Here is a 12,071-nt window from a genome sequence, read left to right on the forward strand (position 1 = left end):
AAAAAACACCTCCTGGAGAAGGATGAAAGGGAAAGAGGAAGATGGGAGGGAAAGAAGGATAGAGAGAGAGAGAAAAAAGAAAGAAAGAAAGAAAGAAAGAAAGAAAGAAAAGAAAGAAAGAAAGAAAGAAAGAAAGAAAGAAAGAAAGAAAGAAAGAAAGAAAGAAAGAAAGAAAGAAAGAAAGAAAGAAAGAAAGAAAGTCTGCAAGGAGTCTATATCCTTCCCTTCCCCACCGTCCAGTCAGAGCTGAAGAAGCTTCTTGGAGGAGAAGCGAAACGTCTTCAAAAGAAAGACCAGGAAAGTCCAGTTGCCTCCTGTAAAAAAAAAAAACATCTTTGCTTTGGGCTCATTTGTGCTCCTACGTTGACCGCGTACCTGTATATCTGCAGCCTACGTGGGGTGGAGGATTTGCCACCGGTTTTGTCTCTTTCTTTGTCACTTTCTGGCAATGTCGACTTTGCCCAAGAGAGAGCTCGTGCAGACGGCTAAGCCTCTTCTCAGAGAAGCCAGCCAGGGGTCACCGCCAATGTCCAGGATGGCGGACCTCCTGGATCCTGATTTCCTCTGGAGCCCAGGACTCTCTTCGCACAATCGTCGGCTTGCAGCCTTTCCAGAGTTTTACTAGAAAGAGAGTTAGATGATCCAGCGGGGACCTGCTCCAGCTCTCAAGTCAGATGATCGGATTTAAATCGGATGGGATCCTCTTTTTACTCATCAGTTGCTCAGGGGCGGCAAACCACCCACCCACCCACCCCCTTTGTAAATGCATCCCCAACCCAATCAGAAACCTCACAATGATGAGCGTCTACAAAATGCCCCGTGCGATACAATCGGTGACTTCTAATTAAGCAAATTAAATGTCGGCCCGTCTTCACCGTGGTGCCCTGGGATCTTCCCTGATCTTGGCTGAGTAGTAGTAGCTGCGCCTGAGGTCCCGTTTCCTCGGCAGCTGAGATGTCCAGGTCCCTTTTGCAAATCTCTGCAAATCAAGCCAAGCTGCCTGGAGAGTTGGGAGGGGGTGGGTGTGAGTGAGCGCCAGCAATTTAATGCAGGGGTCTTCAAACTTGGCCCTTTTATGACTGGTGGACTTCAACTCCCAGAATTCCTCAGCCAGCATACGCTGGCTGAGGAATTCTGGGAGTTGAGGTCCACCAGTCATAAAAGGGCCAAGTTTGAAGACCCCTGATTTAATGCAATTCCTTTGGTGAGAAAAATAAGGCCTTACCCTTAGGCAAGAAAAGCCAAATGCACAAGTACAGAATAGGGGGTACCTTGCTCAATAGTAGCAACTGTGAGAGGGATCTCACGAGTCCTAGTGGACAGTCACTTAAATATGAGCCAGCCGTGTGCGGCTGCAGCCAAAAAGGCCAATGCAATCCTAGCCTGCATCAACAGACGGACATAATCAAGTTCACGTGAAGTGTTAATACTGCTTTACAAGGCCTTGATAAGGCCACACTTGGAATCCTGCATCCAGTTTTGGTCACCATGATGTAAAAAAAGATGTCGAGAGTCTGGAAAGAGGGAAGAGAAGAGCAACAAAGATGATCAGGGGACTGGAGGCTGAAACCTATCAGGAATTGGGAATGTCTAGCTTAATGAAGAGAAGGACGAGGGGTGACATGATAGCAGTGTCCCAGTATCTCAGGGGCTGCCCCAAACAAGAGGCAGTCAAGCTATTCTCCAGAGCACCTGAAGGCAGGACAAGAAGCCACGGATGGGAACTAATCAAGGAGAGAAGCAACCTGGAACTAAGGAGAAACTTCCTGATAGTGAGAAGAATTAACCAGTGGAACAGCTTGCCTCTAGAAGCTGTGAATGCTCCAACACTGGAAGTTTTTAAAAACAGACTGGACAGCCATTTGTCTGAAATTGTACAGGGTCTCCTGCTTGAGTAGGGGATTAGACTAGAAGACCTCCAGGGTCCTTCCAGTCTGATGTAGAGAAGGACGAGGGGTGACATGATAGCAGCCTTCCAGTATCTCAGGGGCGGCCCCAAAGAAGAGGGAGTCAAGCTCTTCTCCAAAGCGCCTGAAGGCAGGTCATGATGCAACGGATGGAAACTAGTCAAGGAGAGAAGCAACCTGGAACTAAGGAGAAACTTCCTGACAGTGAGGACAATTAATTTGCAAAGTCAATGGGGAAGCCAGATTCACTTAACAACCGTGTCCCTAACTTTAACAACCGCAGTGTTTCACTTAAAAACTCTGCCAAGGAAGGTCATAACAGGGGGCAAAACTCACTGAACGACTGTCTCGCTTAGCAGAGGAAATTTTGGGCTGAGTTGTCGTCAGTCAAGGACTGACCTGTGGCCGGGGTGGGATTCTCGATGACCTCAAACTTTCCCAGCGCAGAAAAGTCATCTTAGGGACACCCCCCACCCATTGCTGCTGGAAAGGCGATCTGGCTTGGCCGGGCTTCGCTGCCTCCGTAGCCGGCATTCCCAGGTGCAGCCTCTCTTTCCCCCCCCTCCTTGGAGCCCTCGGGGTGGTCTCCCTTTCAGTGTCAGATGTCCGAGGGCTGTCACCCCCCCCCCCGAAATCAGCCCCAGCTTTCAACGGATGATGGAGCCCATCGGAGGCATTTTGGGGGATGAAGCCTGATCTGGAATCTTGGGGTCCGTGTTCAGAATAACGGAGTTGGAAAGGGACCTCGGAGGTCATCTAGTCCAACCCCCTGCTCAGGCAGGAGACCATATACCATTTCAGACAAACGGCTGTCCAGTCTCTTCTTAAAAACTTCCACTGTTGGAGCGTTCACAGCTTCTGGAGGCAAGGAGTTCCACTGGTTAATTGTCCTCACTGTCAGGAAGTTTCTCCTTAGTTCCAGGTTGCTTCTCTCCTTGGCTAGTTTCCAACCACTGTTTCTTCTCCTGCCTTCACATCGGAGGCCGTTGGGTGTAACTGATGGGTGCAGCTGTTCAGGACTGCCCTGCCGCAACCTTGGAGGCCTCAAGTACTCCTACCTCAAAGGGGGAGGGGGAATTGGTGGGCTTAGAAAAGGCTGCACCTTCTCCTAAGGTGAGCATGGCGTTGGATGCATCACAACAAGCCTGTGAGGTAGGTTGGGATGAGAGTGATTGGCCCAAAGTCACCCAGCCGGCTTTCGTAGCTAAGGGCGGAACTCGAACTCACCTCCCCTGCTGATTGGCTGAAAGTCCCCCAGACAGCTTTTGTGCCTAAGGCAGGAACTCGAACTCGCATTCCTCTGGTGATTGGTTCGAAAGCCACCCAGCCGGCTTTCGTGACTAAGGCAGGACTAGAACTCACCGTCCCCTAGTGATTGGCTCAAAGTCACCCAGCTGGCTTTCAGGCCTAAAGCGGAACTAGAACTCACCGTCTCCGGGTTCCTAGCCCGGGGCCTTAACCACTAGGTGGATATTTTTTTTTTTTAAAAAAAAACTTTTAAACGTAGCTGCCCTGAGTCGCCTCTGCTATACCAATTCGTTGAATAAACAACTACATATATAAACGACTCTCTTCAAGGTTGGCGCCAAGTGCGAATCTCATTTCTGCTGGGGTCTCCGAGGACTCTCGGGAGAATGGGGGGGGGGCTGAGGGAAGCCCCGGCAAGAGAGGCTGATCCTTCACACACGGGGGGGGGGGGGAGACGGACCCTGCGCGATTCTCCCCCTCCCCCTCCCTCCTGGCTGCTCCTCTTGGCCCCTCCTGCTGGGAAGAACATGGAACATGGCGGAATAATGTTGGAAGGGGCCTGGGAGTTCCTCTTTTTCATTCCTTCTCCTTCTCCCTCCTCTCTTTTCTTCTCCTCCTCTCCTCCTCCTCTTCATCATCTCCTCCTTCTCCTCTTCCTCCTCCTCGTCTCCCTCTCATCCTCTCAGTTGCTGCCTGAGGAACATCAGACCAAGGGGGGGGTCTCCAGTCAGGGCCCACTGAGGACCTAGGAGGAGCCCCCCCCACCTCTCGCCGTCCTCGCAGCCCTCCACCCGGCCTCAGTCCTGCCAAGCCCAGTTCAACTGGTGGGAATCGGGGTCCCCTCTGCCCCAGGCAAGGACTGGGGGCTCCGGGTAAGTCCCAGGGAGTGGTGGGCAGCGAATCCTTCTTCCCTCCCCTCTCTGGGAAAGGGCCCAAATTACGCAGGATTAACTGGTTGCATTCTAACACGTACAAAGGACGGATGCAGGAATTGGGAATGTCTAGTCCAGGGGTAGGCAACCTCGGCTCTTTTATGACTCATGGACCTCAACTCCCAGAATTCCTCAGCCAGCGTATGCTGGCTGAGGAATTCTGGGAGTTGAAGTCCATGAGTCATAAAAGAGCCGAGGTTGCCTACTCCTGGCCTAGTTTAATGAAGACAAGAACGAGGGGGGACAGGATAGCAGCCTTCCAGTATCTCGGGGGCTGCCCCAAAGAAGAGGGAGTTAAGCTATTCTCCAAAGCGCCCGAAGGCAGGACAAGAAGCAACGGATGGAAACTAACCAAGGAGAGAAGCAACCTGGAATTAAGGAGAAACTTCCTGACAGTTGGAACAATCAACCAGTGGAACAACCTGCCTCCAGAAGTGGTGAATGCTCCAACACTGGAGGTTTTTAAGAAGAGACTGGACAGCCATTTGTCTGGAACGGTATCGGGTCTCCTGCCTGAGCAGGGGGTTGGACTAGAGGACCTCCAAGGTCCCTTCCAACTCTGTTATTCTGATACTTATTCCAAGTCCGGAGTCCCCAGCACGCATGCAAAATGGAGTTAACTCATTTGTGTTGCAGCTATTGTTATTGTGGTGGTGGATTTTTTAGGTTGCTGTTTGTCTGTCTTGGGTGCATGTCTGAGAGGGAAACCAAAGGAGTCCTCGGCTCCCCCTGCCCATCCCTATCTCCCTCTCCCCTGCACTCCTCCGGGCCTACTGGCCTTTCTCTCCCTGGCTTCCATCTTCCCTCTGAGGCCACTAAATGAAGCACATGAGTTTTCTTCCTCTGTGTTCTGTACCAGCCTGCTACCGGCCCTGCAGAAAAGACAGGGACAACCCCTTTTACAAGAAGGCAAGAGGCTGGAAGTACGCCTGCCAAATTTATTACCACAAAAACAAACGGAACAAGACAAACCAAGAAACAGGAGCTTAAAGAAACAGGAACTATCCAAGCGGTTGCCTTCAGCAAACCAGCCCTCCCACACATTCCCCTTATATAGAGTTCAGGGCGTGGCTTCTCTCTGCCTCCTTCCGAGGTGCCCCATTGCCTTCCTCTGTTTACTCCTGATTGACTGCCTCCTGCGTCGGGCGTCCTTGAACAGGGCCAGCTGTGGGTCATCTTCATCCACGCTGTCAGGCTCACACAGCTGGGTCTCCGTGGTGACCAAGTGGGAGGGGCCTGGCTGAGGGCTCTCATCAGCAAGATCTTCAACCCCCTCAGCAAGGTCTTCAACACCCCCCTCCTCCTCCTCTGAGTCGTCCGACCCAACTGCCGAACCCACAGGCTGACCCTGAATCACAACACTCTGCTGAGGCAGCAGAGCCCCTCCGAGGTGGGCGGGAGGGGAGGGGGCTTTGGCGGATGCGCCTTGGATGTCCAAGGAACCGGGCGGGGGAGGGTGTGTTGCTGGCGGCAGTGAGGCCTTCTCCAGATGTGGCCATCTTCTGGCCCTCCCAGCAGAGCCGGACACCCAGGTAATGCAGGTAAGAAGCTTCTGGAAAGAAAGAAAGAAGAACCCCCCCTTGGGGAGGAATGGGAAGGTCAGATGTCCAAGGAGACCCCAGACCCCTTGCAGGGCCGAAGGAAGTGCCCAGCGATGCTCTGCTCCTCTTTGAGGCAAAGTCTGACTTTTACTTACTGTTAAGTAACTTTTTGTTATCAAATTTATACAGTATTTATCAAAACTGTCTTTTTAATTAACATTTTTATTTATTATTAAATTTATAGCTTTATTATTACATTTATCTTTACGTTTACGTTTTTATGCATTTATTTCTACCCTGCCGTTCAAATAACTCAAGATGGTGAACGTACCCGATTCACCTCCCCCCTCCTTCTTTCCTTCAACAACAGCCTTTTGAGGTGGGTTGGGATGTAAGAGAGGGACTGACCCAAAGTCACCCAGGTAGCTTTCATGCCCAAGGTGGGACTAGAACTCACCGTCTCCTGGTGATTGGCGCCAAGTCACCCAGCTGGCTTTCATGCCGAAGACATAGATGGTAGCTAGGTGGATGGATGGATGGATGATAGATAGATGATGGATGGATGGATAGATAGAAGATGGATGAATGAATGATAGATGATAGATAGATAGATAGATAGATAGATAGATAGATAGATAGATAGATAGATAGATAGATAGATAGATAGATAGATAGATAGATAGATAGATGATAGATAATGGATGGGTGGATGAATGATATATAGATAGATGATAGATAGATGATGGATGGATAGATAGATGAATGATAGATAATGGATGGGTGGATGAATGATAGATAGATAGATAGATAGATAGATAGATAGATAGATAGATAGATAGATAGATAGATAGATAGATATAGATAGATGATGGATAGAGAGATAGATGAATGATTGATAGATAATGGTTGGATGGATGGATGGATGGATAGAAGATGGATGGATGAATGAATGATATATATGATAGATAGATAGATAGATAGATAGATAGATAGATAGATAGATAGATAGATAGATAGATGATGGATGGAGAGATAGAAGAATGATTGATAGATAATGGATGGATTAGATAGATAGATGGATAGATAGATGATGGATGGAGAGATAGATGAATGATTGATAGATAGATAGATGATGGATGGATGATATAGATAGATAGATAGGATAGAATAGATATAGACAGACAGAGAGAGAGAAAGAGAGACAGACAGACAGACCAAGCTGGATCAGATGGAAGCCTGGAAGGGCGGAGTTCATTTCCAAAAGCAGACCAAAGCCTCGAGGTCTCTTTAGGGCCGGCTTAATCTCACCTTGGAGACCCCTGCTGGCGTCCCGACGCTTGCCTTGCTGGGCTCTGTGTGTCTTTCACACAAGCCAGCGGTTTCCTAGCTCTGGGAAAGAGGCTGGGTGTGTAGGAGAGGGGCTATTTCCCACGGGGACCCCAGCATTGGCCCTGCTCTTCCCTCCCCCCCCAACCGGGAGGTCCTTCCCTGTTTCCCCTTCCTTTTCCGGCCTCTTTCGAGAAGCACCGATGGCTCGTCTTTGAGGGCCGGCCCTTGAAGTGATCCCCAATCGGTTCTTCTTCCGTGGCGATCATGTTACTTCGCTGGTTTGGGTAATTTGGAACCGAGCTCTGGAAAATGCTTGGAAGTTCTGCTTTGTTTTTCTTCTTTAAAAAAAATGGTAAAAGTTTTGCAAAATAAAATAAAATAAAAAAAGTCAGAGAAGTTCCAGCTGGGTCTTTTTGTCAAGCAAGTGACTTTGCTTCAGGCTCCAGATGTCAAAAAGGGAACATTTTCCATCCTTCTTCCACCACACCTGTTTAAGCTGAAAGAGACAGGTAAGAAAGCGGCCACTCTGGGTGGCAATAACCCTCCCTCCCTCCCTCCCTCCCTCCCTTCCTTCCTTCGTTTTCCTTCCTTCCTTCCTTCCTCCCTTCCTTGTTTTCCTTCCTTCGTTCGTTCGTTCCTTCCTTCCCCTTCCTTCCTTTCTCTCTTTCTTTTCTCCTTTCTCTTTCTTTTTTCCTTTCTTTCCTTCCTTCCTTGTTTTCCTTCCTTGTTTTCCTTCCTTCCTTCCTTCCTTCCTTCCCCTTCCTTCCTTTCTCTCTTTCTTTTCTCCTTTCTCTTTCTTTTTTCCTTTCTTTTTCTTTCCTTCCTTCCTTCCTTCCTTCCTTCCTTCGTTTTCCTTCCTTCCTTCCTCTCTCTTTTTTCCTTTCTCTTTCCTTCCTTCCTTCCTTCCTTCCTTCCTTCCTCCCTTCCTTCCTCTCTTTCTTTTTTCCTTTCTCTTTCCTTCCTTCCTTCCTCCCTTCCTTCGTTTTCCTTCCTTCCTTCCTCTCTTTTTTCCTTTCTCTTTCCTTCCTTCCTTCCTTCGTTCCTTCCTTCCTCTCTTTCTTTTTTCCTTTCTCTTTCCTTCTTCCTCCCTCCCTCCTCCTTTCTATCATTTCTCTCACTCTTTCCATTTTTCTCTTCCTTTCTTTTTCCTTCCTTCTTTCTCTCATTTCTCTCTTGCTTGCTTTCCCTTCTCTCTCTTTTTGTGTTACTCTTTGTCTCTTTCCTACTGTCTTTCTTTCTCTCGCTCTCTCTTCATATCTGTGTGTTTCTCTCTCTCTCTCTCTCTCTCTCTCTCTCTCTCTCTCTCTCTCTCTCTCTCTCTCTCTTTCTTTCCCAGTCCTGCTATTGTTTTGTTTCTGAAAAAAGCGCAGGCTGTCCTGAGTGAATCCAAGCAGTTCAAATTGCTTTTATTAGCCCGATCACACCAAATCGATAATGCCCAGCCTGGTATGAACCACGTGACAACTTTGCAAAATCGAGATAATTGACCAGTTACCGTCCGCCACCTTCCTGTTTAGGGTGAAGAGGGAGGGACGGCCCCCACCTCCATCTCCCCCTGCCCAAAGCAGAGAAAGCAGAGAAGAAGAAGACAGACTCCACTGGGGCTCGTGACTTTATGGGTTTCTCCGTGGGGTTCCTCAGGAGAAAAAAGTAAAAAAAAAAGGCTCCCCAGGGCAGCTTCTGGGCTATTTTTCAACCACGCAGCCCCAGCTTGGCTTTCCTAGTGGTGTCCCATCCATCCTGACCCTCCTTAGGCGCCACTGCTGCCTGCCGGGACAAGGCTCGGTGGAGGTGAACTGGATTCCCCGGGTGGATTTTGTGAACTTACTTAAATCACTTACCTTTTCCAAGGTGGATGCTTCACTGGGCTGAGCCTATGGCTCTCCTGGTGGTCTCCCATCCGATTACCAATCTGCTCCCATTTGGGTGCCCGAGATGGGCAATGCTCCTTTGCAGTTAAACCAAAGATCCTGGCAGCCCCTCTTTGTCTGGCACGTGTAGGCGCATGTGTGCGCGTATCCGTCTCTCTCTCTCTCTCTCTCTCTCTCTCTTTTTCTCTCTCTCTCTCTCTCTCTCTGTGTGTGTGTGTGTGTGTCTGTTGTTTAAGGCGCAGACCGACAAGGATGGTCGTCTCTCGGGCAGGGCTCCGTCCGCAGCATCCCTGGGCCGAGAGAGGCTCGGGACGTCGTGGGGGACACAGCCCGGGCCGCCCCCCAGGACAAGCCGGCCATGCAATTAAATCCGTCAGTCAATCGGAATGGAGCTGGATGGCACCTCGGAGGTCATCTAGCCCACCCCCTGCTTGAGCAGGAGAGCCTATTCCAGTTCAGACGAGTGGCTGTCCAGTCTCTTCTGCACAACGCCGTGTCTTTCCCGCCCCGGCGCGGCCCTCCCCCGCCCAGCCCTGCCCCTTACCTCCCTAAAGCCGCGGGCGCCCGGTTGAAGACCCTCCCGGGTTTCCGCAGGTGCGCGTGGGAGCCCCGCCCCCCCAGGGGGAGCCTTGCCTGCTGCGGCCACCGGGGGGAGCCTCCCTGGCCCTCCGCCCCCCTCCTCTCCCCGCCCCTCGGCTTCCAGCTGTTCCCGCCAGAGACTGACAGCTGGACGGCGGGGCTGCGATAGGCTCAGCCGGCGGCCCCGCCAGCCCCGGCCCCTTATAGGCGGGGAGGCGGGCAGCCCCCGCCTCGGCGGGCGGGGCCTGCCTGGCCTCCCTATAAAAGGCAGAATGCCCCCTTCAGCACTTCAGTCGCGCGCGGAGGGGGGAGGCGGCGGGCTGGCCGGCGGCGGCGGCGGAGGAGGGCGCAGCGCCGGGACCCTCGCGCGGAACGGGCCGGCCCGGGGGGGCGCCCAGCAGCCCCCTCCTCCCCGCAGCGGGGCCCGCGCTCGCCGTCCCGGGGGAGCCCAGCCGGGCCAGCCGCCCCCCCCACCCCAGCCCCGGGGCAGGGCTGGGGGAGCCAGGCGGCGGCGGCGGCGGCGGCGGCGGGGGCGCCGTCGGGCCGTCGTCGGGGCTGGCGGCCGTTGCGCTGGCCTGAGATGGCCTCGGAGCTGGCCATGAGCGCGGCCGAGCTGCCCAGCAGCCCGCTGGCCATCGAGTACGTCAACGACTTCGACCTGATGAAGTTCGAGGTGAAGAAGGAGCCGGCCGAGGCGGAGCGCTTCTGCCACCGCCTGCCGCCGCCGGGCTCGCTCTCCTCCACGCCGCTCAGCACGCCCTGCTCCTCCGTGCCCTCTTCGCCCAGCTTCTGCGCCGCCAGCCCCGGCGGCCAGCCGGCGCCCGGCCTCGGAGCCCCGACGGGAGGCAACGGCGGCCACGGCAACGGCGGCAACGGCCACGGCCACGGCAACCCGGCGGCCGGCAAGGCGGCGCAGCTGGAGGATCTCTACTGGATGTCGAGCTACCAGCACCACCTCAACCCGGAGGCGCTCAACCTGACCCCCGAGGACGCCGTCGAGGCGCTGATCGGCGCCCCGCACCACGCCGCCGCCGCCGCCCACCACCCCCACGGCGGCGCGGGCGGCTTCGACGGCTTCCGAGGGCAGCCCTTCCCGGGCGAGGAGCTGGCGCCGGGCTCCGCCGGGGGGGCCCACCCGCCGCTGGGCCCCCATCACCACCACCACCACCATCACCACGGGGCCGGGGGCCACCACCACCCCGCCCACCACCACCACCACCATCACCACCACCACCTGCAAGCGCGGCTGGAGGAGCGCTTCTCCGACGAGCAGCTGGTCTCCATGTCGGTGCGCGAGCTGAACCGGCAGCTGCGCGGCTTCAGCAAGGAGGAGGTGATCCGCCTGAAGCAGAAGCGGCGGACGCTGAAGAACCGCGGCTACGCCCAGTCCTGCCGCTACAAGCGCGTCCAGCAGCGGCACATCCTGGAGAACGAGAAGTGCCAGCTGCAGGGCCAGGTGGAGCAGCTGAAGCTCGACGTGGCGCGCCTGGCCAAGGAGCGAGACCTCTACAAGGAGAAGTACGAGAAGCTGGCCGGCCGCGCCTTCCCCCCCGCCGGCCCGCCCGGCCCCAACGGGCCCCGGGAGCCCCCGCCGGCCCCCGCCGGCCCCACCAAGCCCGCCGACTTCTTCCTGTGAGACCGGCCGGGCCTCGACGGCGAGGCAGGAGTGGGGCGGGAGGGGGGGGCTTGTCTGCTCGGCCCGACGGGAAGGCGCAGCGCTGGGAAGGAAAGGGGGGGACCCTCCTGCCAGCCAGCCCGTCGGTCGATCGATCTGTCTGGCCGGCCGTCCGTCTGTCCGTCCGTCTGTCCGCCTGGACGTGAACCCTCTTCGACGGCACAGCAGATGCCCGGATCGCCTTGGACGGAGAGAGACTGGATCCCGCCGCTCGGATGGACAGGAGCCGCTTGACGCTGGACCAGCCGGGCCAGGGACGCTTCGACGGTCCCCCTTCCCCTTCCCCGACGGAGCCCCTCCGAGCATTCCTGCATGCCGGCCATGTATGGGATTTAGCCCGCCTCGCCTCCCCGACGGGGCGCCCTGCTCCGGGCGAGGCCGCCTCGGTCGGTTGTCCGGCTCGTTGGCTCCTGCTCCTCCTCCTCCTTTCGACGGGGCGGCCCGGCGCCTCTTTGCCGGCGGGGACTCGGCTTGTTCGGCCTCGGAAGCTGGGTTGAGTTTACTTGCCTTTTTAATCTCTTCCTCCCACCCCCCCCCCACCCCACCCCCCACTTTCCACTTAATTCCTGGTTGTGTGTCTGTGTCCTTTTTTTAAGACAGGCATCTGAGCCAATTAACTTATTAAAAGTGTCCACTTGTATAGCGGTCGCCTTTGCCCCCCCCTTCTTCTCCCTCCCTCCCCGGACCCCATCCCCGAGCCCCCAGCCCTGGTTTTCTCCAGCCTTCATTTGCTTGGTGTTTAAATGAAAAAGGAAAAACAAAACGAACTTCGAACATGAGTCTTAATGAAAGTTTGTATGTAATAGCATGCAAATAATATAAGAATTAATTTAACGACGACGTTGACAGAGCCGAATGCACTATATACAGTAACCAATTGGATTAAAATAATGCTGTTTGTTTTATAGAGATTTAAAAATTATCTATGCTGTTTAAAACAATTATTGGGAGGGGGGGGAAGAAAAAAAAATTTAAACACTCCTTACTTA

The 12,071-nt window shown here is 54.0% G+C and overlaps 1 protein-coding gene across 1 annotated transcript; it reads left to right on the forward strand.

Annotated features, from left to right (window-relative positions):
* Positions 1–9,936: 9,936 nt before the first annotated feature.
* On the forward strand, positions 9,937–11,656 carry MAFA (MAF bZIP transcription factor A). Its single transcript, XM_081326144.1, has one exon. It carries the CDS (start codon positions 9,988–9,990, stop codon positions 11,041–11,043), a length of 1,056 nt encoding a protein of 351 aa, XP_081182270.1. The 5' UTR covers positions 9,937–9,987; the 3' UTR covers positions 11,044–11,656.
* The last annotated feature ends 415 nt before the right edge of the window (positions 11,657–12,071 follow it).

Source organism: Vipera berus (assembly GCF_964194415.1).
Source record: "Vipera berus genome assembly, chromosome: 3".
In the NCBI taxonomy this organism is placed as follows: domain Eukaryota; kingdom Metazoa; phylum Chordata; class Lepidosauria; order Squamata; family Viperidae; genus Vipera; species Vipera berus.

Excerpts from the sequence above, each read along its gene's own strand:
- MAFA (XM_081326144.1), top strand. The coding sequence starts at position 9,988 with ATGGCCTCGGAGCTGGCCATGAGCGCGGCCGAGCTGCCCAGCAGCCCG.